The 26,269-nt window shown below is 45.2% G+C and overlaps 1 protein-coding gene across 2 annotated transcripts; it reads left to right on the top strand.

Moving 5' to 3' along the window:
* Positions 1-1,784: 1,784 nt before the first annotated feature.
* Positions 1,785-25,861, top strand: LOC106608095 (leucine-rich repeat and fibronectin type-III domain-containing protein 5). Of its 2 annotated transcripts, none has more exons than XM_014205801.2 (6): positions 1,785-2,457; positions 18,950-19,866; positions 20,163-20,337; positions 20,549-20,888; positions 23,734-24,034; positions 24,152-25,861. In XM_014205801.2, exons 2-6 carry the CDS (start codon positions 18,976-18,978, stop codon positions 24,764-24,766), a joined length of 2,322 nt encoding a protein of 773 aa, XP_014061276.1. In that variant the 5' UTR covers positions 1,785-2,457; positions 18,950-18,975; the 3' UTR covers positions 24,767-25,861. The 2 variants fall into 2 exon arrangements, with proteins under 2 accessions (XP_014061276.1, XP_014061277.1); XM_014205802.2 differs by lacking the exon at positions 1,785-2,457 and adding an exon at positions 4,482-5,267.
* The last annotated feature ends 408 nt before the right edge of the window (positions 25,862-26,269 follow it).

Raw genomic sequence — 26,269 nt, 5'->3', positions numbered from 1 at the left:
CAGGTGCCTAAACTACAGTTATAGAGTCCTAACCACAGGTGCCTAAACTACAGATATAGAGTCCTAACCACAGGTGCCTAAACTACAGTTATAGAGTCCTAACCACAGGTGCCTAAACTACAGTTATAGAGTCCTAACCACAGGTGCCTAAACTACAGATATAGAGTCCTAACCACAGGTGCCTAAACTACAGTTATAGAGTCCTAACCACAGGTGCCTAAACTACAGTTATAGAGTCCTAACCACAGGTGCCTAAACTACAGATATAGAGTCCTAACCACAGGTGCCTAAACTACAGATATAGAGTCCTAACCACAGGTGCCTAAACTACAGATATAGAGTCCTAACCACAGGTGCCTAAACTACAGTTATAGAGTCCTAACCACAGGTGCCTAAACTACAGATATAGAGTCCTAACCACAGGTGCCTAAACTACAGTTATAGAGTCCTAACCACAGGTGCCTAAACTACAGTTATAGAGTCCTAACCACAGGTGCCTAAACTACAGATATAGAGTCCTAACCACAGGTGCCTAAACTACAGATATAGAGTCCTAACCACAGGTGCCTAAACTACAGTTATAGAGTCCTAACCACAGGTGCCTAAACTACAGTTATAGAGTCCTAACCACAGGTGCCTAAACTACAGATATAGAGTCCTAACCACAGGTGCCTAAACTACAGATATAGAGTCCTAACCACAGGTGCCTAAACTACAGTTATAGAGTCCTAACCACAGGTGCCTAAACTACAGTTATAGAGTCCTAACCACAGGTGCCTAAACTACAGATATAGAGTCCTAACCACAGGTGCCTAAACTACAGATATAGAGTCCTAACCACAGGTGCCTAAACTACAGATATAGAGTCCTAACCACAGGTGCCTAAACTACAGATATAGAGTCCTAACCACAGGTGCCTAAACTACAGTTATAGAGTCCTAACCACAGGTGCCTAAACTACAGATATAGAGTCCTAACCACAGGTGCCTAAACTACAGTTATAGAGTCCTAACCACAGGTGCCTAAACTACAGTTATAGAGTCCTAACCACAGGTGCCTAAACTACAGATATAGAGTCCTAACCACAGGTGCCTAAACTACAGTTATAGAGTCCTAACCACAGGTGCCTAAACTACAGATATAGTCCTAACCACAGGTGCCTAAACTACAGTTATAGAGTCCTAACCACAGGTGCCTAAACTACAGTTATAGAGTCCTAACCACAGGTGCCTAAACTACAGATATAGAGTCCTAACCACAGGTGCCTAAACTACAGATATAGAGTCCTAACCACAGGTGCCTAAACTACAGATATAGAGTCCTAACCACAGGTGCCTAAACTACAGATATAGAGTCCTAACCACAGGTGCCTAAACTACAGTTGCTGTTATTTGTGTGCTTTATTTGTTTGCAGAGCTGCAGCAGATCTATTCTTATTATGCACCAATTAGATTGTGTGTGTGTGTGTGTGTGTGTGTATGTCTCACTGCATCAAATCATTGAGCTTAATTGGCTTAGTGCTTGCTCATAAATGTGGTGAGCTCATAATTATTTGTGATGATAAATAAGATGGTAATTCATTTTTTTTATATATATATTTGCATACTATAGGGATACTGCATTGTCAGATGTGCAGTTGAGTTCTGACTAAATTAATGAATCAATAAACTACAGTTTTAAGATTGTGCTGGGAAGCACTGCATCTGTCTGGATAAATGCACAAATGGTCCCTAGTGCTGGGGGCACCCTCTATTACCATTCCAAGCACAGCACCTCTAGTCACCCGCGAAATGGAGCTGGCTCGGTGGCGGGGAAAGGTTGACAGTAGTCAACGACTTCTGTGACGTCCAGACCGGAGGACACATTGGATCTGGCGGGGTGTCCGTCTGAATTAGGTCGCGTTGAGCCAGCATATCATCCGCGGACCTTCCGACAAAAAGCGATGCAAACATTTGGCTGCTGTAACGCGATCCGAATTCAGCACCCGCTGTCAGTAGACAGCGCCGAATAGATAGCTGCCTGTCTCTTCAAAGGCGTTTTCTCTGCTAAACGGTGCATGCGGGTGGAATGCGCAGAGTCAAGCCACTGTGTTGAAGCTGGAAAGCTGCACCCTCAAAGCGATAGCGGGACCCTATTCACCTGCATTTTTTTTTTTTTTTTTAGATAGGCAACTTCCAGTGAGCATTTTCCACGAAGATAAACCGGGGAAGAAAAGCGTTGGAATGTTGCTTTGTATGCTGGTCATGGATTTCTTGAAGGGCATCGGCGGTTTCGAAGGCCATTGTCACAGACTATTATTGTAGGATCCAGCGCACATTTTTTTGCGTCCTGAGTCAAGGGACCCCATTTACATTACACAGAATTCTGTCAAAATGCTTTGGCGCTCATAACAGCATTTGGGGAAGAATGTACGCGGTACTACCCTAAATCGAACATAACTGATGTTCCGTCTTCAAGGTAAACTTTTACCTATATTTTATAGCCTACCATACATTAAACGTTAGCCTCTGCATCACATTGCTGTTGAACTCTTTTGGGGAATCGCATTTGAAGAAATTGCATGGGGAGCAGCGGTACGGTTTTTAGTGCAATGAGGCTCCCATCCTAATTGCCTCTCTCACGCTGGAGTAGGCTATGTGAAAACGTGAGTAATCTCCTAAATAGTATGGTTGAAAAGCTTATTTACATTTTTTTTATTTAGCTAGGCAAGTCAGTTATGAACTAATTCTTATTTACAATGACGGCCTACCCAGACGACGCTGTGCCAATTGTGCGCCGCCCTATGGGACTCCCAATCACGGCCGGATGTGAAACAGCCTGGATTCGAACCAGGGACTGTAGGACGCCTCTTGCACTGAGATGCAGAGCCTTAGACCGCTGCGGCACTCGGGAGCCCCATAAAACTATAACACTGCAAGGTCAAAAATTCCCATCATATGATGAGAAAGGCGCGGTCAGATTAAATGTGTATTTATAGAACCCCCTTGCTTGCATGTTGAGGTTTTTATTTTCTTTTTCTAGGTGAAATTGAGAATCATGTAATGTACCCATTATCGTCTTGTCCACTTACAGATGCATGGTGGATCACATCAGATTGAATTAAGATATGAAATGACTGCGCTCGTGCTCGGCATGATATGAGTTGTTATCAGTCCAACCAAGATAACTTGCAGTGCTAAGAGAGAAGGAAATATGCCCACGCTTAATTAATGGCATAAACGTCCCTTACTAAAATGAAAATGAGGCATTTGTCATTCACTTGTTATGTTGTTATATAGCATATAATAAATGATCCTGGATTGACTAAAGTAGCCAAATTCACGCCTGGACAAGGTATAGGTTAGTCAAACAGATTTATGTTGATACGGGTCTCTGATATGTGAATATGTGACCCTAATGAGTTATAAACGTGTTTCTTATTTTTGTGTCTGTGTTGGTTATCATCTATCTTATTATTCATGGGAGCCTGAGAGGCACCATTGTGACTGGCACACCATGTCCTCTGAATGCCTAATTTCACTGATTCTGTTTGCTGACTGCCAGAAAGGCTACAACTTAATTTTTACATTTACATTTAAGACATTTAGCAGACGCTCTTATCCAGAGCGACTTAATCTTTGATCACTTTCTATATTCAATATCACACATTAACAATATTCATCACCACATAGCCTTCCCATTGAAGACAATGCTTATGTCTTTCACAAACATGATTCGTAGTCTAAAAAGTGAGAGATGTGCATAGAAAGTAGTATAGTTCCTTCCACCACCAACCCATAAAAAGAGCTGTGGCTTGGGCTTAAGCAGAATGAGCACATCGACCAAACGTACATTGCCTACGCCACAGTAGCTTGCTGAAAGCACAACATATTCAACAGGAAAGTAAACAGTTGGTCTATTGATCGTTCGGCCCGTAGGATTGGATGTATTTTGCCAGGAGAAATAAGCCATTCTCTCTAAAAGGTGAAAAACAACAGATGCATTTTTGAATCTTCAGGCCAAAGGGAAAAGGAAGGCTCACACCTCAATGAACAATTCAGAAAGCTCTGAAGGCAGTTCTATTGATACAGCGGGGCCTGTTCACTCCGCATGCTAAGATTCCCTTCTCCTTGGTGAAACTGAACCAGCAACACCCCAGACCTCACAGCCCTTTGGGATCTCATCCACTAGAGAACGTAGCCCGCAGCTCATTACATCCAGGGTTAAGCTCACTTCAGCCAGGTTACTTATCTTATATCAGTGGGAAGAAAATGGAAGGTATGAAGCATTATTTTATGCCTCCGTGTCTGACGGTGTGTGTGTGTGTGTGTGTGTGTGTGTGTGTGTGTGTGTGTGTGTGTGTGTGTGTGTGTGTGTGTGTGTAAGTCAGAGAGAAAGACCTATAAGATCAGTTTGATTCAGTCACCCCCTTCATTCAGCCACCCTAAATGTAATTCACTTTTTCCTCCATCATTCAGAAATCAATAAAGTAGGACCACAATGGCAAACAAAACACCAGCAGTTATCTATGAATATGACCAGAGCCCTATACTATGCACATGGTTTAAGGAGTTAGTGAGGTAACTTTGGTCAACTCTGAGTTCAACTCTGGATAACTGGTACAACGGAAGTGGCTCACCTTTTAGCCAGGTACATTTCTATGGCAACGAATCCTTCAGAACTAACCTGCTCCCGGGCAGGCTAACACAGGGCTAACTCCATTTATCCTGAATGAAGTGGCTGAGCTGCGAGTTGAGGACAGTGAGGTATAATAACAACTAGAGACTGCCTCCAAGATGCCCGACCTTTGTTGTCAATGTAATCTACTCACCTTCGCATATGCTGTTTCGTGGTTGTTGCCATCTTTCTTAGTGGGATTACTCTGCCTGCGCTCTAGCGAACATGCCCCGGGACTCTGACAGAGCACGCCGACAGCTAAACAAGCCAACCAGAACGGACACTGGCTAGCTGGGGTCATGACATCAGAGCATGAATATAAAATGTTAATATCTTCAGTTGTGAGTGATGGGGGAAAAAAATCGGCCTCAGCGACAATCATTTGAATAATTCAATGCATGTTTTGTGTACAAAGGTGACGAGTAAAGTGTCTTATTAGGAATTTTCAAATTTGACCTCTATGGGACTGTCAATGGGAATTGTCTTTCTCGGCCGTGATTCAGATAAACTGCAGTACCGAAACAATACTGTAGGTGCAGTCAAAGCGTGCTTCCAGACCGGAAACCTGGCCCCTTGTTTGAGTACCAATGGAATCAGATCCCCTCCATCTGGTAAAGATTGCATTATCATCCTCCTTCATTTGAGGAATACCTATCATATTAGACGTTTATCAATTGGGAATGCATTTGAAACTTCACACACAGTAAAACTTGTTTGAGCCTTAATACAATTTTGTATTGATAGAAGTGAGGGAAAAAGGTGCTGGTGCATTGATAAGCACACCAAAGACGGCATTAACGATAAGTAATAAAGTAAAGACGACACTTCAAAAAGCCTATTTCACACCTAGTTGCTGAATTTGCAAGACAACTTCTCTCATTTTGATTTCGGCACAAATACAAAAAATGTGGCACTGACTCGCTTGTTTCAATGAAGAGTTGGGTTCGACTATTTATGTGCGACCTGCACACGCAGTTACAAGACTGCTATAGTTAGCGTTAGGCGGACAAGCAATATCCACTGCCGTATTACGAATAAAGCCTGAGCTGGAATGTGAAACTAACTGAAGCTGGCTAACTTTAGAAAACCCTGAGTAGATCTAGCTTCAATCGTAGTATACCTCTCTGCAATAGTAGCATTGGAATCCAAAAGGTTAATAAAATACAATAGTACTGGCTTTATGCAGTATTGGGTTGTCTGAGAATGAACCTTTAAATACGTGCCAGCCCAAAGTGTTGTTTCGTTGTTGCCATGGTATCAAGAATGTCACCCAAGAGCTGCCAACCTTAATCGCGTTGGCATGAAGGTTGGCAGACACACTGATATAAATTGCTATTTCAACAAACACACAGTCTCTGTTTCACAAACCCGCAGGCACACACACACACTCTCACTCACTCTCTCTCTGTCTCTCACTCGCACGCACGCATTCAGGCACGCGCACACACAGGATGATGTGATCAGGTCTAACCTACTTAAACCATTTAAACCCAACCTGACAGTTTAATTAAGGAATGTTTTTAATCAAACTATCTAATGTGGTGAACAATTCCCTCCAGGTCAACAAATCGGAAAGTGTTTAGATCAGTATAAGGGTATTTGGAATGCTATCATGCCCTTAATCTGTTTCTCCTTGAGAAATATGAAACAACAAGTACAAAAGGGGAAATAAATAAACATAGGTTGTATTTATAAAGGTGTTTGTTCTTCACTGGTTGCCCTTTTACATTTGAGTCATTTAGCAGATGCTCTTATCCAGAGCGACTTACAGTAGTGAATACATACATTTCATGCATTTTTTTTTTTGGTACTGGTTCCCTGTGGGAATTGAACCCACCACCCTGGTGTTGCAAACACCATGCTCTACCAACTGAGCCACAGGGAAGGCAACAGGTCACAAATCTTGCTGCTGAGATTGCACACTGTGGTATTTCACCCAATAGATATTGGAGTTTATAAATATTTGATTAATTTCCAAATTCTTTGTGGGTCTGTGTAATCTGAGGGAAATATGTGTCTCTAATATGGTTTTACATTTGGCAGGAGGTTAGGAAGTGCAGCTGTTTCCACCTAATTTTGTGGCAGTGTGCATATAGCCTGTCTTCTCTTGAGTACCAGGTCTGCCTTCAGTGGCCTTTCTCAATAGCAAGGCTATGCATTTTTGTAAATTCTTTCCAATGTGTCAACTAATTATATTTTTGTTTTCTCATGATTTGGTTGGGTCTAATTGTATTGCTGTCCTGGGGCTCTGTGGAGTCTGTGTTTGTGAACAGAGCCCCAGGACCAGCTTGCTTAGGCGACTCTTCTCCAGGTTCATCTCTCTGTAGGTGATGGCTTGGTTATGGAAGGTTTAGGAATCGCTTCCTTTTAGGTAATTGTAGAATTTATAGGCTATTTTCTGTATTTTGATCATTAGCGGGTATCTGCTTTGCATGCATTATTTGGTGTTTTACGTTGTACACAAAGGATATTTTGCAGAATTCTGCATGCAGAGTCTCAATTTGGTGTTTGTCCCATTTTATGAATTCTTGGTATGTGAGTTGACCCCAGACCTCACAACCATAAAGGGCAATGGGTTCTATAATTGCTTAAAGTATTTTTTGCCAGATCCTAATTGGTATGTCGAATTTATGTTCCATTTGATGGCATAGAAGGCCCTTCTATCCTTTTCGCTCAGATCGTTCACAGCTTTGTGGAAGTTACCTGTGGCGCTGATGTTTAGGCCGAGGTATGTATAGTTTTTTGTGTGCTCTAGGGCAACTTCTTAGGTCGCAGGATGGGGCTTGGGCGGGTGTAATAGTGGGGGTTGGGCCTGTTGCTCTGCTCACGGCCTGGGCATATGTCCTGCTGTCATGTTGAGGTCCTTGCCGCAGGGGTGGGGGGCATGGAGTGGGCAGAAGGGGCATAGGTCTGATATGGGGGGGGCTATATTGGGTGTGGCCAGGGTTTGCTTGGGGTGTGGCTGGTGTTGCTGTGGTTTGGGTGTAGATCCTCTTGGTGTGGATTCTCTCGTTGCAGGTCCTTCGAGAGGGGGTCTTGCCGGTCTGGGAGGGTGTCTCACTGGTGTGGGAGGGGTGTCTGTTGCTCTGTTGCTCCTGTGTGAGGTGCTGGGGCTACGGTTGAAGGTGACGTCCTGGCAAAAGTTGGGATTGCTGCCATGTCGAGATGGACCTGGTCATAAAAGCTATTTAAGTCCATGGTGGAGTGGTGGGCCAGGTATACATTAGGTTTTGAGGCATAGTCTCATGAAATGCTTGTATTCACCTGCTGTATGGTGGCAGGGTGAAAGTATTTTTGTGGTAGCAGGGTGGAGATATACCCTGACGAAGACAGCTTGTCTGTCGAAATGTTGGACATTACATTTTTGCATCTGAGCTCCGAGAGAGTGCGGCTCTCCTTTATTTTTTCAAGCAAGGTGGAGATAACCACTTGTGCGTTGGGGATAGTGGAATAAGCTTTTTCAGTCACTCCCCTGAGTGCTGTTGACACCCTTTCCTGCTGGGCCCTCAGGTCATTTGTGCCCGTGTGAGTTATGATGTGGCTGGGGACCCTAGTCTGTCCTCTGACAATAGCTCCAGGGCATGCCTAGTGTTTAGGCACCAGAGTTTAGCCACTTTGTGTTTGGGAAAAAGTTTATTCTCTTTGAGTCAATGAGGAGCACAATCTCTGGCTTTTGTGTGTCCTCAGTGGATGTGGGGGGGTTGTCAGGAGGGCTATCGGGGGAGCTGACAGGAGGGCTGTTAGGGGGGGTGGGGTCTGTTGGGTTGGTGGGTCCTTGTTGTCTGTACCATTGTGGTGTTGAGGTTGTGGTCCGGGTCTGTGGTGGGCTGTTCTGCTCTCTGTCACACCTCAGCTTTCTGACCTCGTCCTTCAGTGCCACGTGTGCCTCTCGAAGTTCTCTCCCCTCAGTCCATATAGCAGCCAGCTCTCTCAGACAGCCGTCCATCTCCACCTTCTGCCCTTCGGGTCTTGTTTGGGGGGTGTTGTTGTGCTGGTCTGTTTTGTGGGCTTTTTCTGTCTGTATTGTGTGGACTAGCTCTCTGAGCTCCACCATGTCTCTCTCCAGCTCTGTGAATGTATCCCTCTCAATGATGGGGGAGCAGTGCAGTTGTGGGACCTGGGTGTGTTCAGTGCTGGGGGGTGACTCTCCTCATCTGCAGGACAGTTTGAAGAGATCAGATTCACTCAGGATGGGGGAGTCATCACAGAGCGAGAGCTTTTCCTGCTGTGCTCTCTCGTTGATCCCGTAAAATTCCTGCTGGAAATGTATGAAGATGCCCTGCACCATTACTGTCCCAGACTTGTACACGTTGACAGAGGTTGTTTCAATTTCCTCAATGTCTAGTATTCATGGTTTCCATCCTGGGCCAATACCCTCTCTCTTGACATAGGGGTAGTGTGCTCTTATAGCACTGTGCCATGCCAGGGGTTGGTCTGTGTTAATATAGCACTGTGCCATGCCAGGGGATGGTCTGTGTTAATATAGCACTGTGCCATGCCAGGGGATGGTCTGTGTTAATATAGCACTGTGCCATGCCAGGGGATGGTCTGGTTAATATAGCACTGTGCCAGGGGATGGTCTGGTTAATATAGCACTGTGCCATGCCAGGGGATGGTCTGGTTAATATAGCACTGTGCCATGCCAGGGGATGGTCTGGTTAATATAGCACTGTGCCAGGGGATGGTCTGCGTGGAAAATGAAGTTGCTTACGTTCCCCTCTTCGTAGCAGTCAGCAAATAGTGTCTCTGAATTGTCCTTGTGGAGCTTTTTTTTGTACATATTCCTTGCAGGGTTATTTTTAACATCCAGGGGTACTGTATTGTAATTTTGTCCAAAATCAAGGTTTTAGGTATGGAATTTTGATTTTGACTGAAGGTTTTAATGTTGAGGTTAGTATCCTGTATAAGTCTCTCTCTCCCCCCTCTCTCTTTCTCTCCCCCTCTCTCTCCCCCAGCCTAGCAGCAGAGTGTGATGATGCAGTAGCTTTCTCTACATGAGCCCCAGCATACGTTAGACCATCTGAAAACAGATCCCTCGTGACCTGACTGGGCCTGCTGCAGAAGGAAGTGTGTGTGTGTGTGTGTGTGTGTGTGTGTGTGTGTGTGTGTGTGTGTGTGTGTGTGTGTATGATGCTGCATAAGGCTTTTTTTATGAGCGATCACTGCCCCAGGGAAAGCAGACAGTAGATATCCTCTACTAGAACAATGGTATGCTGCTGCTGCCCCTGAGTGTCTCTGTATAGCTGGAGGCTGTCTAGCAAGCTGCTTTCAATTAGGAACATGTGTTAGAGTGTGTGTGTGTATGCGTGTGTGTTTCTGTGTGTGTCTCTTCACAGTCCTTGTTGTGCCATGAGGTGTTTTTTTAAATCTGATTTTACTGCTCGATTGAGTTACTTGATGTGGAAGAGAGTTCCATGTAGTCAATGCTCTGACTTGGGGACTGTGAAGAGACCCCTGGTGGCATGTCTTGTGGGGTATGTATGGGTGTCTGAGTTGTGTGTTTTCTGTGCTTTCGACTAGTCAATACCTCTCACAAAGACAAGTAGTGATCATGTGTGTGTGTGTGTGTGTGTGTGTGTGTGTGTGTGTGTGTGTGTGTGTGTGTGTGTGTGTGTGTGTGTGTGTGTGTGAGCATATGTTCTCTATGTTTTCTAAGGGTTAACATTCTAAGATTGAGTAAATTATTCATTCAAAAATTGATTGATTATCAAGTTATATGTTCATTTAGGTGATGTGTGTGGCTTGCTATGCAAATTGCTGTGTAGAAACCCCAATGTAAGGGATCGGCGTCCCGTCAACGGGACAGTTGTAAATCATGCAGCGCCTTTTGTCACCATCGCAGATTTTAGAGAAACAACAAATGTCGGTACATATAAGTGTCTTATATTGGCCGAAAGCTTAAATTCTTGTTAATATAACTGCACTGTCCAATTTACAGTAGCTATTACTGCGAAAAAATGCCATGCTATTGTTTGAGGAGAGCTCCTAACAACAAAACACTTTTTTCACCGCGATAGTTTTGATAAATTCACCTCTGAAGGTGAAATGTGTACTTACATTCTGAAATCTTGCTCTGATTTATCATCCAAAGGGTCCCAGAGATAACATAACGTGTCTTTTTGTTAGATGAAATCCTATTTCATATCCTAAAAAGGTCCATATAGCATGCACGATCAATTTTGAATTTCCAGTCGTTCAATTTGCAAAGAAAGGACTCTGTGAAAATTTCACCCTAAACGTTGTTTCAACCAGTCAAATCGCGTTTGTATGTATTCCTCAGAGATCCTAGAGCATACCCAGACTTCTCTATATCATTAGGGGGGTAGTATATCCTATATGACACCATATTTGGTCAGAGAGCGACTCCTTCATGGCACGCCGATGACGCGGGCGGTCTTCATTTTATCGACTGTATCTTTGTCAAATAAGCACCAATCGCGGTCAAACAAAGCTAGCTAGATAGCCAATGAGCTGGGCTCTACAGGAATATCCGTGTCTGTTGCAAAATGAAGGTGCTAACCTTTTGCGACAGCATGCCTTTTCCTTTTGGACAAAAATTATAAGAATATTCAGTTATGAAGTTATGAAAACTGGTTGTTTTGCAAATGTTGAACTTATAATAGGGCTACTAATACTGGAAAAGCTAAATCAAAGTCCAAGTTTACAGATTTGACGATATTCTTGCAGAAAAATGTAATATGAATGCCAGTGTCTCCTTTACGATTTGCCCAAATGTACCTGGGTGACTTCACACAAAATATCATGTAGTTCGCTCATGCTTCAAGTTATCCAGCTGCTGCCATCTTGTGGACACCATCAGAATTACAACCAGAGTGATGGCTAGAACTGGGACCTTTCTCTTGCATTTCAAAGATGGTGGTAGAAAAAAAACGGTTGTTTTTTTCTTTGTATTTTCTTCTACCAGATCTATTGTGTTATAGTGTTTCCTTTGAAATGGTACCAAGAATATGTACATCCTTGCTTCAGGGTCTGAGTTACAGGCAGTTAGATTTGGTATGTCATTTTAGACGAAAATGGAAAAAAAGGGGCTATCCCTAAGAAGTTTTAAAGGCAAAATTAGGTAGAAAGGCTCGGAAATGGGTTTCCTGCTGCTCCCCATGTCTCGGCGATGGGGTTGTCCATTTGTCCTTACAAAACGAAATTAGCAGGGATTACTGTCGCAACCGTTCTCTTCATGTTTGGCTGAGTTTTCACAGGTGAAAAAATCCCCATCTCTACGGAGTGAATCAATATCACGTCTCCAGTGCCATTTGTGTCGGAAAGTAGCAGGTCCGCCCCGCCTCATTGCACAGCAGAAGGCTGGTTGGCACACACACACACATAAACACACACTCACACATGCATACTAACTCACTATATCTCTATCACATACACAAACGCACACACACGCAAACCCTTATATACACACAACCACTTTGGGTCAAGATCATTTGCCATGCTTAAGGAGTCATAACTTGTCCATTTAACAATTACACCACAGTCCTTTTGTCATTGACTTTACTTTGGACTTCTCTGCTAGAGCAACAACACCCCTTTCACCAGCACCAGCCACCAAAGCAGTCAACACAGGACAGGGAGGCAACACATTTCTATAACTGTTGTACTCAGCAGTGGTAAAAATATCTATAAAACAGGGTCATAAACCTGTTCTCTAAGGGAATTTGATGCATCATAGTCATAGCAGCGGTGTTCATTGGAATGTCAGATCAGGGAGACAGTGTGTGCTCTGCTCTCTCTAAAATGATATCGCTGTGTTTGATGACAAAATTTGCCCACGAAGGACCACCGCACCACCTTCCTGTTCAAGTGGTTACAGCACAACAAGGTGAGTCCAAAAATGTCTTGTATGCTGCTGCATAAATTATGTAATATGCCAGGGAGATGTGTTTACTGTAGTTAAGAAAGTAATACGAAGTGTATGTTGTGTAGTAAAATGTTAGTAGCCCATGTGCCTCATCCTAATAATTTGGTCTATTTTCACCTCTTAATTTCGCCTACTGTTCTGACTTAGTGGTGCACATCTAGCCTATAACCTGTTTTTGAGAAATGGAATCATTGAATATTGTAAGAGGTTTCATTTTCTGCCTATATTCCCCCTTTATTTATCCTACGTTTCTGACTTGGTTTACAGGGAGAACACTGTAAGAATGGCCCATGTTCTGAATTCTGTCGCTGTACATTTCAAAAGTGCTGAACAAATAGTTACATTGACTACGTCCGTCCTAGCTCGCTCATTAATGTCTTAATCAAAATTACGGATTGTCTCTTATCCGCTTGTCGTTCCCTTATGCCATAGTTTGTACATCTCAATTGTCAGTAGACATCACATTTGTTTAACAAGTCAGCCATATCAGTTATGTTTTTTAAGAGGCAGTAAATTAGGCTGAATGAACTGTTTCACTGCCAGACAAGGCTCCGCTGATAGTCAGATGTAGCAGTGGTAAGGTGTTGGGACTGCTGTTGGGACTCTGCAGTTGGGATAGTGTTATGTAGGCCCTAGTGCAATGAATGTATTGTTTAGTGTTGTGTTGTGTAGTGGCTTTGCTGGCATGCATTCCAGATTTATTTTTGATTTTTTAGATTTACATGCTAAAATCGCCACTGGCTATGAGACTCGAAATTGAGCTCAGGTCCATCCTGTTTCCATTGATCATTCTGGAAATGTTTCTACAGCTTGATTGGAGTCCACCTGTGGTAAATTCAATTGATTTTACATGATTTGGAAAGGAGCACCCGTGTCTATATAAGGTCCCACAGTTGACAGTGCATGTCAAAACACAAACCAAGCCATGAGTTCGAAGGAATTGTCAATAGAGCTCCGAGACAGGATTGTGTCAAGGCACAGATCCGGGGAAGGGTACCAAACAATTTCTGCAGCATTGAAAGTCCCAAAGAACACAGTGGCCTCGATCATTTTTAAATGGAAGAAGTTTGGAACCACCAAGTGTCACAGTTTCTGTGTTATTTGATTGTTGTTTCCTTAGGTTATCCCTGGAGGGCACCCTTATCCTGTTTTCTAGTTTCCTGTTTCCTGTTTTCTAGATTATAACTTATTGGATTCACCTGTGTTTAATTACCTTCTCTGTTCCCCTGGTTGCCTTGTTATTTAGGTTCCTCAGTTGGCCTGTATCTTTGCTTAGGGCTCATGTTTTATTAGTGTGCTCTTGTGCGGTTGCCTTGTTTCTGTTAAGACTAAGTAAAAGTTCTGGATTTACCCTTATCTCTGCTTGCTGTGTTTCTCTGCGCCTGGGTTCGAGTTCATACTAGCATTATTGCTAGAGTAGACCTAAGCCTACAATGGACCCAGCAGAGATTTCTCAGTCGTCCGAGGAACATTCCGAACTCCACCATTTACAGTCGGCTCTCACCCACCATGGAACTGCGATTGGTCGCCATGAGGCGCAGCTGCAAATATTGTCGGATGATTTAAGAACTCTTGTGTCTGCTCTGCAGACAGGACAGATGGGAGCAGATGGCTGCTGCATCTGTGGCTGTTCCTAACCTTCCACTCCCTACCAGCTCAGAATCCCCTCGGGACCCCCATCTCCCGGCACCGGAGCGCTATCAGGGGCATCCTCGGAAGTGTCATGGGCTCCTGCTCCAATGCTCGCTGGCCTTCAAGCTGCAGGCATCAACGTTTCCCACAGAGTGTTCCAGAGTGGCATACGTCATCTCCTTGCTCTGGACTGGGCCACAGCCATATGGGAGCAGCAATCAGACATTTGTTTTAATTGGCAAAGCTTCGCACAGGAGATGAAGAGGGTTTTTGATCACCCCATCAGTGGCAGGAACACTGCTCAAAGACTCCTTGTGCTTCGGCAGGGCAGCCGGAGCGTAGCCGATTACGCCATTGACTTTCGGACGGTCGCCGCTGAGAGCTGTTGGAAGACAGAGGCTCTTCCCTCAGCCTTTCTGAACGGACTCAGTGAGGTTCTCAAGGATGAACTGGCTTCCCTGGACAACCCTGACACTCTGGGGGAGCTTATCGTTCTGGCCAGCCGGATTGACAACCGGCTTTGGGAACGTCGTCGTGACAGGAAGGAGGGGTTCCGAGTTGTTTCCAGTGTTTCGGGTTCCGCTGAGGGAGTCGATTTCTAGTTTGTTCCACTGCCTTATGCTGCGTCTGCTTGTCCTGTACCCTGTTAGAGTTCTCAATTCGGCTCTGGTTCTCCTTCATATCCTTCAGAGGAGCCGATGCAATTGGGACGCACAAGACTTTCCGCTCTGGAGAGAAGGCACAGGATTAACGAGCAACGTTGTCTATACTGTGGACAGTCTGGACATTTCCGTGCCTCCTGTCCCGAGCTGACGGGAAACGGGATGACTCGTCAGTAGATGGGAGAATACTGGCGAGTCAGATACAGTCTCCAGCTGCTGACACATTACGCACCTTGCTTCCGGCCAACCGCGTACCTCGGGATTACTGGGATCTGGGTCAGGTCTTTAGAAAATGAAGGGCCAGCGAACTGCCTCCTCACAGGTCCTACGATTGTGCCATCGACCTCCTGCCCGGCACCATTCCTCAGAGAAGAGGGCTGTATTCTCTCTCAGGTCCAGAGACCGCAGCCATGAACAATTATATTAAGGAGGCGCTGGCGGCTGGTTTTATTCGGCCGTCCACTTCACCTGCAGGAGCGGGTTTTTTCTTTGTTGGAAAGAGGGATGGGGGATTACGTCCCTGTATCGATTACTGGAGTTTAAATAACATTACCATGAAGCACCGTTACCCTCTTCCTCTTATGTTGTCAGCCTTTGAGAGTTGGAAAATTGGATTTACGAAAGGCGTGCAATCTGGTGCGCATCAGACAGGGAGACGAGCAGAAGACAGCGTTCAACACCCCAAATGGACATTATGAGTACCGTGTCATGCCGTTTGGACTTACAAATGCTCCAGCCATTTTCCAGGCCCTGGTTAATGATGTGCTGCGTGACTTCCTTCACCAGTTCATGTTTGTGTACCTTGATGACATCCTCATCTTCTCCCGGTCCATGGTTGAACACATCCAACATGTTCCACAGGTTTTTCAAAGACTCCTATCTCACCACTTGTTCGTGAAGGTCGAAAAGTGTGAGTTTTCCATTCCTCAGATCTCCTTCCTGGGGTACATCGTCTCAGGGCTGTGTACGGATGGACTCCCAAAAGGTAGAATCGTTGGTCAACTGGCCACGGCCCAGCACAGTCAAGCAAGTCCAGTGTTTTTGGGGTTTTGCTTACTTCTACCGGAGATTTGTGAAAGACTTTAGTTCGGTGGTTGCGCCATTGACAGCACTCACCTAGGGCTTGGCATGTATGCTGGACCCCTGCTGCTGAGAAGGTGTTCCAGGACTGGGACGAGAACTGAGGACCCCGGTCGGTGACCATATCCATGGGCAGTCTATGGATCCGGAAGACGTGCTGCACCATGAGCTGGGCCGTCTCCTTGGCCAAGGGTAGTCTGGGGAGAGGAATTAAGTGGGTGGCCTTTGAAAACTGGCCGACCACAGTCAGGATGGCAGTGTTGCCCTCAGACGGGGGGAGACCCATGACGAAATCCAGGGATATGTGGGACCAGGAACGGTGAGGGACAGGCAGAGATTGCAGAAGGCCAGACGGAGCTTGCCGAGGAGTCTTGTTCTGAGCACACACTGTGCAAGCAGTGACAAATGCGGAGACGTCAGGGACTATGGTGGGCCACTAAAAGCGTTGTCGCACAAATGCCAGGGTCTGGTGGGACCCCAGGTGGCAGGCCAGTCTAGAGGAGTGGGCTCACTCCAGGACCGCGGAGTAGACTGCATCAGGCAAGAATATCCGGTTATCGGGATGAGTTGAGGCATTTGGCGATGAGGAGATACTCCAGATATTTGTTGTCGGTCCATACGATGAATGGATGTTCTGCCCCTTCCAGCCAGTTCCGCCCCTTCCAGCCACAACTCTTTGTGTAGATCCTGTATTGCCGTTCCGCTGGCAATAGCCCAGCTCTACGTAGTTGCATAGGCTCGGGAAGCGGTGACTCAGCCGTCTCCTTTGACTCTCAGGGAAAGTCGGGAGGCCTCGGGTTCTCTCGGCAACAGGATCGTCGGGAACTTCCATGACGACTCGGAGGCAAGGTGGAATCCCTGGACATGCGAGCAAAGTCGAATTTCCTCTCCCTCTGTCGTTCCCATAATCGCTCATCGATTCATATGATCAACGCGACGAGGGAATCGAGATCTGTAGGTAACTCCCGAGCAGCAAGCTCGTCCTTGACCTCCTACGAGATGCCGTGCAGTAACATATTGAACAATGCTTCCTAGTTCTAACCAGTCTCCGCTGCCAACGTGCGGAAATCCACCGCATAGTCAGCCACACTGCAAGAGTCTTGCCGAAGCTGGATTAGCTCCCGGGCAGCTTCTCTCCTGGAGAACGGGGCGTAAAAAAACATCTTCACCTCTCCCACGAAACCCTCCAGACTATCGTATATGGCCGGCTCCTGTTCCCATACAGCAGTAGCTCACATGAGAGCCCTCCCGGACATGAGCGTGATGCTTGGAACGATCCGAGGGGAAGGAGGAGGGCTGAAGCTCGAAAATGCGGGCACACTGTGATAGAAATGCCGACAGGTGCTCGACTCTCCATTGAAGCGTTCCGGGGGGGTTAAACGGGGCTCCCGAGAAGGTGGAGTGGCTGATGAGATGTTGCTGCTAGCAGCTGGGTTACTGAGGGGCTGTGGGGTTACCACCGTGGTAGGCTACCTCCCAAACAGCCCATGGAATTGCTCCAGCAAACTGTTCAATGCCTGGTCATGGCGTTGAGCCAACGTTTGGACCCCTCCATAAGGCCACGAAGCAGTTCCTCGTGCCTCCCAATGGTGGCTCCTTGGGAGGAGATGGCGTCGCGCAGCTGGCCCAGGTCTGCTGGGTTAGTCATGGCCAGTTCGTACTATCAGGATAAGGTAAGACCCAGATGCAGGCCGTGTCGAAGTAACAATATTTATTACAGCAACAGGGCAAAGGTACAGGATGGCAGGCAGGCTCAGGGTCAGGCAGAGGTCGTTAATCCAGAGACGGTGCAAAGGTACAGGATGGTAGGCAGGCTCAGATTCAGGGGCAGGCAGAGTGGACAGGTGGGCAGGCTCAGGACAGGCAATGGTCAAAACCAGGAAGACGAGAAAAGAGAGACTGGGGAAAAGCAGGAGCTGATTCAAAAACGCTGGTTGACTTGACAAAGAAGTTGAACTGGCAACAGACAAACAGAGAACACCGGTATGAATACACACGGGACAATGGGGAAGATGGGCGACACCTGGAGGGGGGTGGAGACAATCACAAAGACAGGTGAAACAGATCAGGGTGTGACACCTGTTGTATGATTGTTTTGTCTGAATCCCAGGAAGAGTAGCCACAAATAGACCAATAAGCCAGATATTTTACCAGATGTATAAATGTGAAGCATCCGGTTGGCATTTCCACTCACTGCCAAACATTGTGATGAAAGGAAGCCCAGTGGCAGGCATTTGGAGAAGATAGAGAAAGATGGATTTTGGCCGACATTCTGCAAATTTTCTCATCAACGAAACATTCGATCTCCATGCAGTTTTTTTCTGTTTCGAAAACTAGAATCTATAACAAACAAAGCAGAGCCTGCTTTGTAGACTTTACCCTTTGCCAAAGTTTCTAAACATTGCGTTGTTCAGGAGTGCAAGAGCGAATTGAGTTACTGCACACGTGCACTTCACAGAGTAGGTGTTCCCTAACAGAAATATGGAAATAAATGCTGGAATGCGCCAATAGGATCTCACTAGCTCATGCTTGGCTCTGCCCATCTCCTTGCTTGTTCTGCCCACTATGATTAATTTGCTCCCATTGGAAATCACAGGCTCTGGTCTGTCTTGGGTTAGTTATAAATATCTTTGGAGTAGCTCTGGAAAAAGTAACAGCTAATGGAAATCCAAATAAAAATATCAAATTCTGTCTCTCGTTTCTACTTCATTGTTTTTGTGTGGGTGTATATGACGGCTTTGTTTAGTGATTTGATTGGACCCCTGGACCCCAGGATCCAGGAAGTGTAGCTGTATCCAAAGAAACTAAAACAATATTATCTCTCCGGTCTCTACTTCGGCAAATGCTCCCATCCTGTCAGGGGAAAAAACTGACCTTGGATCAGTCTGGTGCAACTTCATCCAATTTGCACGTTATTAAAATACTTTCTCTCTTGTCTTCTATTTGGGGGGAAATGACCGTAGATCAGTGTCTTGGGGTTATCTCCATTCAACATGTAGGATATTAAAATGCTTTCTCTTTCTTATCTGTCCAGGTGTGTTAGCCTAACTGCAAAGCCTGATGGAGACCCTGTTAGTTTACGTGATGGTACTTGGCATGGCTGTAAAAGCCCACAAGGTCCAGGTGTGCCCAAAACGCTGTGTCTGCCAGATGCTTAACCCCAACCTAGCAACCCTCTGCGACAAGAAGGGCCTCCTCTTCGTCCCGCCCGACATCGACCGTCACACCGTGGAGATGCGTCTGGGTGACAACTTTGTTACGAGCATCAAACGACGGGACTTCGCCAACATGACCAAACTGCAAGACATGACATTGTCTCGGAACACCATCGGCTCCATCTCGCCTCACGCCTTTAAAGATCTGGAGAACCTCAGAGCCTTGCATCTGGACAGCAACCGTCTGATGAGGCTCACCAACGACACCTTCAGTGGGATGTCCAAGCTCCAACATCTCATTCTCAACAACAACCAGCTGATTCACATCCACATCGGGGCCTTCAATGATCTCACAGCTCTAGAGGAGTTAGATCTGTCCTACAACAACTTAGAAAGCGCCCCCTGGGTGGCCATCCAGAGAATGACCAGCCTCCACACCCTGGGCTTGGACCACAACATGCTTAGCTACATTCCTGAGGGAACCTTCTCTGGCCTGCAGAAGCTTAAACGCCTTGACGTCACATCCAACAAGCTCCAGAAGCTTCCGCCAGACCCAGTGTTCCAACGGGCCGGCGTCTTAGCCACATCAGGGAGCTTGGGTCCGACGTCATTTGCGTTGAGTTTTGGGGGGAACCCACTGAGGTGTAACTGTGAGCTGCTGTGGCTGAGGAGGCTGAGGAGGGAGGATGATCTGGAGACATGTGCGGCTCCGCAGCACCTGGCTGGGCGATACTTCTGGACTGTGTCTGAAGAAGAGTTCCTCTGTGAGCCCCCTCTTATCACCAGACACTCCCAGGTAAGGCTGAGATTATACAGTCACAACACATCATTGGTAAATAGTATCGTGATAACAGTATCATGATAACTGACAAAAAATGCATTATCAAGCGTGTCACTGAACACATCTTTTGTTTTATAACATGATCAATAATAAAATATTGATCATGTCCTCCCTTTCCAAGATAACCACTTTTATTGCAATGATTGCCTAACATTGATTATCGTGCTATTGCAAATCATGATAACTGCTTTTGTCGTGATAACTCAATAATTATCACAGTAAGTAATATATTTTACCCTAACACCATCTAGGAGCTGCGAGCGTTGGAGGGTCAGAGTGTAGCTCTGCGCTGTAAGGCCAGGGGCGATCCAGACCCCATCATCCACTGGATCGCCCCAGACGGCCGGCTCATGTCCAACTCCTCCCGGGCTGCAGTGCACAGTGATGGGACCCTGGACATCCTTATCAGCACTGTGAAGGACTCAGGTGGGTGTCATTGAAATGTCTGTTATGGTGATTATATTGAGTGTTTCTGTTTGTATGCTTTGGGTTTTAACAGCCCCTGAGGCCAGTTTTTCAGACCATTTAATACAAATAAAAATGATCCTTCGATGAACTCTGTTCTCTTGTTACATTTAGCTTCCCCCATTTGAAAGGAAACAGAAAAGCAAATAAATGTTCTCTATCGCTCCATCAGGCTCCTTCATCTGTGTTGCCTCCAACCCGGCCGGGGAGGCCCAACAAACTGTTGACCTGGTGATCGCTAAACTCCCACACATCACCAACAGTACTGTGGAGAAGGAACAGGACCCAGGTTCTTCTGATATCGCCACGGTAACGAGGACAGGTGGTGGTGGGGAAGGCGGAGGAGTGGTGCCACTGGGAAACACAAAGACGAGCCAGGAGAAGAAGGTGGTGATCGCTGAGGCCACGTCTACCTCGGCCCTGGTCAGGTTCAGCTTCCAGAGAAGTATACCGGGCATTCGAATGTTCCAGATCCAATACAACGGAACCTACGATGACTCTCTGGTTTACAGGTGAGCTTATATAGGCAGTGGCGAAGCCAGGCTTCCCCAAAACACGTACCCAGAAAAAAGTTAATTTATCTTTCGTCCCTTTTTGTGTTTCATAATTTTCCTTCAATTCACAAGAGGCTGAATGTATCTCACAGGAGAAACCATCCGAGCGAGCGAAACAGCGTCCCTATGTCTCAGTATGTGTAGGCCGTCTATCTGATGCTGTCTGGTCAAAAAGAATATGACATTGTTGCCATCCATAGCATTGAATACAAATGAAGCCAGCGAACATTTGACTTCCCTTGATAATTTTTAAAATAAAATAATAGCTAATCAGCTTAACTAAGTGAGCTCAACTGTGAATGGTCCTGGTGCACCAAAAAAAAAGTGTAAAGGGAAGCCAGTTTGGATTTGGCTTCACACCAATCACAAGCCAAACGTCATTAACAGAAAGAACTTGAATTGTTGCATCTCATAGTGTCGTAGGGATGGTGCCAGGTTTCCTCCAGATGTGATGCTTGGCATTCAGGCCAAAGAGTTCAATCTTGGTTTCATCAGACCAGAGAATCTTGTTTCTCATGGTCTGAGAGTCCTTTAGGTGCCTTTTGGCAAACTCCAAGCGGGCGGTCATGTGCCTTTTACTGAGGAGTGGCTTCCATCTGGCCACTCCACCATGAAGGCCTGATTTGTGGAGTGCTGCAGAGATGGTTGTCCTTCTGGAAGGTTCTCCCATCTCCACAGAGGAACTTTGGAGCTCTGTCAGAGTGACCATCGGGTTCTTGGTCACCTCTTTGACCAAGGCCCTTCTCCACAGATTGCTCAGTTTGGCCAGGCGGCCAGCTCTAGGAAGGGTCTTTGTGGTTTCAAACTACTTCTATTTAAGAATGATGGAGGCCACTGTGTTCTTGGGGACCTTCAATGCTTCAGACATTTTTTGGTACCCTTCCCCAGATCCCTGGCTTGATACGATCCTGTCTCGGAGCTCTTCAGACAATTCCTTCGACCTCATGACTTGGTTTTTGCTTTGACATGCACTGTCAACTGTGGGACCTTATATAGACAGGTGTGCGCCTTTCCAGATCATGTCTAATCAATTACATTTTTCGCTTTGTCATTATAGGGTATTGTGTATAGATTGAGGATTTTTTTCTTCATTTAATCCCTTTTAGAAGAAGGCTCTAACGTAACAAAATGTGGAAAAAGTCAAGGGGTCTGAATACTTTCCGAATGCACTGTAGATTCATACATTGTCATATTTAGCTTATGTGGATTCGGAAAAATTATAGGTCTAAGGTCTATAGGTGATTTGATGATGTTGAAATATTGAAGTTGAAATGGTGCTGGAATAGTGGAGGCAGCTCCTTTTTCATTGCAACTCTCTGTGGTTCTAAATCAATAGTTGTTTAGTAGTCCGAAAATGTAGGAAACATTAACTTGCTTGACCATACTGTAGTAGGTCATGTAACTGTTTGTTTGCTCTCCGGTTTTGTGATGAAACAAAGGTGTGGTTGAATTTATTCTGCCACTGTGTCTTCCTATTGTCTCGGCCTTAGACCTATATATCACGGTGGCAAGGGATATGAACTAAAAGGTTATAGAGCAAACAACACAATTATCACAACACATACAGAAGGTTGTAATATAGCTATTTTCCTGGCTTGGCTTCCCCAGTGATTTTACCCACGCACCGCTGCTGTATATAGGGACAGTTTTTGGAGTCCTTGATGATTGATATTGATGCCTCATTTAAACGCTCAGAACCAGGCTCGAATGAGAACTAACAAGAACCAGGCACAATGGTCTTTTGTAGTAGTTCCTGATTGGTGTTGAGTGACTGTTATGTTGTTTAAAATGAATGTCAAATGTGCAAATTCTCATTCATGATTAGCTATTTCTCTAATTGTGCAAAGTAATTAATTTACTGACATTCTTATTCAGTGACTTACAAAGTCACCTAGGTAACAGTGTGCATAAAGTACACACAACATGTACACCAATGATAATACCTAATCAACAGAATGAAAACAAAATGTCAGCACTGAGCTGTAGGGCAAAGCCAAGATGAAAGAGAAAGCAGCATGTTACAAAAAGCCTTAGAAGATCTTTCAGGCCTCTTCTGAGAAACCAGTCTACACAAGGCTCTTTCATCTGGCAACCCTTTCACTCCATATTTGAAGCTTATATTCATGACACAATATGACCATTTAACACACACTTTTATACAAAGTGACTTACAGTCTACGTCAGGGCTGTTAAATTCCAGTCCTGGAGGGCTGAAACATTCTGTTTTTTGTTTCTACCTGGTAGTTAATTGAGCTCACCTGGTTTTCTAGGTCTGAACTAGTTCCTTATTAGAAGGAGAGGATGAAAACCAGAAGTGTTTTGGCCCTCCAGGACGGACATTGAACAGGCCTGGTCTACACATACTCTACATACATTGTGTTTATGAGGTCCATTTGTGAATGAATGACACACAGTTCTGGTCTTTCAAGCATACAGCGCCATGGCCCAACAACTGAGCCATTGGACCTATTGTGACTGTCTCTTCTGAGAAATGGGTGTGCATACAATTATTCATGCTTCCGACTTCTCACTGGGTGTTTTTATGTCTCAGGGGCTTGGGTAAAAATAAAAAAGACGAATCTCCGTTTCCACAATTAGGACAATGAAGTATTCTTTTTTATCTTCCACCCCGTTCACAACACATTAGCAATTCAACTTTTCATTGTGATTCTGTTACAATCCGAGACATAACATTCTCTCATCCCTGAACACTTCTTGCAATATGATTTATAATTGGTCTGCAATTGCCCTAGTATGCTCTCAACTGTTTCATTCCACACTATCTCTCTCTGTCTGTTTTCAGAATGATCCCTCCGAGCAGTAAGAGTATCCTGGTGAACAACCTGGCTGCCGGTACACAGTACGACCTGTGTGTGCTGGCCATCTACGACGACCTGGTGACCTCCCTGACCGCCACGCGGGTGGTGGGGTGCATCCGCTTCACCACCGATCCCCAGTACCTCCGCTGCCACTTCATGCAGTCCCAGTTCCTGGGAGGGACCATCGTGGTCATCATCGGAGGGATCATCGTGGCGTCCGTCTTAGCCTTCATCATCTTCCTCATAGTGAGGTACCGAGTCTGTAACCAAGGTGATGAGGATAAGGTAGGAGTATTGAGTATTGCTATTTTCTTTGTTACTACTGTCTCTGTACTGTTGTTATTGTACAGCAGATGAGGTCATTTCTCCCTGGGGATCAATAAAATCTCTTTCTTTCATAAGGCTTTGGAAATGGGTGAGATCCGGTCTCTGAGCAGTGATGGTCAGCTCCAGGGCTGCGGCGTCCCCAAGTCCATGTCCAAGTCTCTGTCCAAGCAGATTCTCTGTCTGGAGAAACCAGAGAAGGTGGATAAGGAGTATCTGAGGGTGGGCCTTCCTCCCCCTGAGCTGTTCAAGCAGCAGCGACCCCCAGTCCTGACCACCACCACATCCATCATGCTCTCCATTCCCGACTGCCAGACAGATGTGGAGTTAGAGAACACAAACCGGAATAACTCAGCGGAAGCTAAAATGGTTGTTTCTGCCGTTTCCACAAAATGGACGAAGGTCGCAAGAGAGCCAAGCCCCCCTGGAGGGTCCTCCCGCCATTACATGACAGTGCCAGCAGGGGGCGTGAGGGTGAACCGGCGGCACTCTCTGAACATGGACTCGTACAAGGAGTGCTGCTACTTCAGCCTGGTACAGCAGCAGCAGCCAAAGCCTGGTGGGGGTGTGCGCTCCAAACGCAGTCTGTCCATGAGTGGAGAACTGCCCCAGTTGGAAAGTGCAATGGCAAACATACGCAGAAGCAGAGACAAGCTGTATGGATCCGAGTGGCTTCTCGAAAGCACTCTATGATCAGGATTTGACAGATTTCTAGGGTTTTTATTTTCTTGGATTGGTTTTGTGGCCTGTGGTGGAGCAGACAGTGACTTTATACCTTGTTCAGACTGTTACTGTGGTCTTTTATCTGCAAGACCCACAGATTCCTCTTGTATTTCTGAAGACAAGGCAGCCGAACAGAGTTTTAAAGGGCAAATGTTTAACATTTGATTTTCGACCTTAAAGCAAATATCCTCTCAAAGTCATCTTTATATTGACTTTGGATAGAACTGAAGAAAGGCACCAAAAAATGTATAAAGCAACTTCATGTACAAAATTGTTAAGTTGTCTAACGTATTATGCGATACACCCGTAAGTGTTCACATGGTATTGAATGCAGTTGGAAGTCTAGCATTATTTAGAGAGAGAGAGAGGGAGAGAAAGGGATGGACGATCATACTGGTCCATACTGGTATCATACGATCATACATTGCCTGTTACTTAAAGTGATTACAATCACTGTGTAGACATCAGTTTTCCAGACAGTTGAAGACGTCTTAATTAAATCAGTGGCGTTTGGAGGGATTGTGAATGTGCAGAACGCCCCAGACAGAAGAGTAGAACAGAATGTACCCAGGCTGTGTGTGACATAGCACCCTATTGCCTATAGTGCACTCTGGTCAAAAGTAGTGCACTATATAGGGAATATGGTGCCATTTAGTCTGGCGACAGAGCTGGATATTTTCATCAAGCCGCACCAGACACACAGCACAATGCAGCATTCATGTTACCCGCCGGCATCGATTGAGCTTAATACTGCCCTCTTGTTTGAATCAATACATTTTTATCACATAATTACACAAAGACTTATGTTCATAGGATTATTGTCACAGCTGATATGACAGTTGAAACAAAGACAGGATGACGAGCGATAAAGGATGTGTGGTCCATTTTCATGTTTTTTACTATTATTAAAACATCGTTTGTCATGCCAGGCTGAGAATCGTTGTAAATTGACTTGTCGTGAAGACAAAACGAAAGCCACAAAATGGTATGAGAAGTCAGCTCTTGATTTAACTGTTGTTTCTGTTTGATGTTTACCAGTATAAATAAACCAATGAGAAAAAGGAATCTGATGTAGTTTTAACCTTATGATATCTGTACAGTTATTGATATGCTTGTGACATCATTTACCAGGTACCGATAGAGAGCAATGTTGACTATTTGTAGGCACTAACTCCGCCATGGTCCGTTGAACAAAGCCTCTGGGAAAATGTATAGGTTTTGGATAAATGCCGAAAATAAGGTCTGTGGTACACACAGGCTTAGGAGATCTTAAACGTTTTGATCTATGACATAATCTTCATCAGCTAACATCACTTTTTGTGACTTTTGAAGCATTTCTGTAATTTAAAAACAACGCACATAAAGTCTTCATAATTCATGAAGGTCATGTTAACTGACATATTATCTTATAGAACAAAACGTATAAGATCTCATAAGCCTGTGTTAACCTCAGATCTTATTTTCGGCATTTAT

The sequence above is a fragment of the Salmo salar genome, chromosome ssa06 (assembly GCF_905237065.1).
Source record: "Salmo salar chromosome ssa06, Ssal_v3.1, whole genome shotgun sequence".
Classification (NCBI taxonomy): Eukaryota; Metazoa; Chordata; class Actinopteri; order Salmoniformes; family Salmonidae; genus Salmo; species Salmo salar.
The sequence above is the reverse complement of the archived record's forward strand: the minus strand, read 5'-3'. Positions and strand labels throughout refer to the sequence as shown.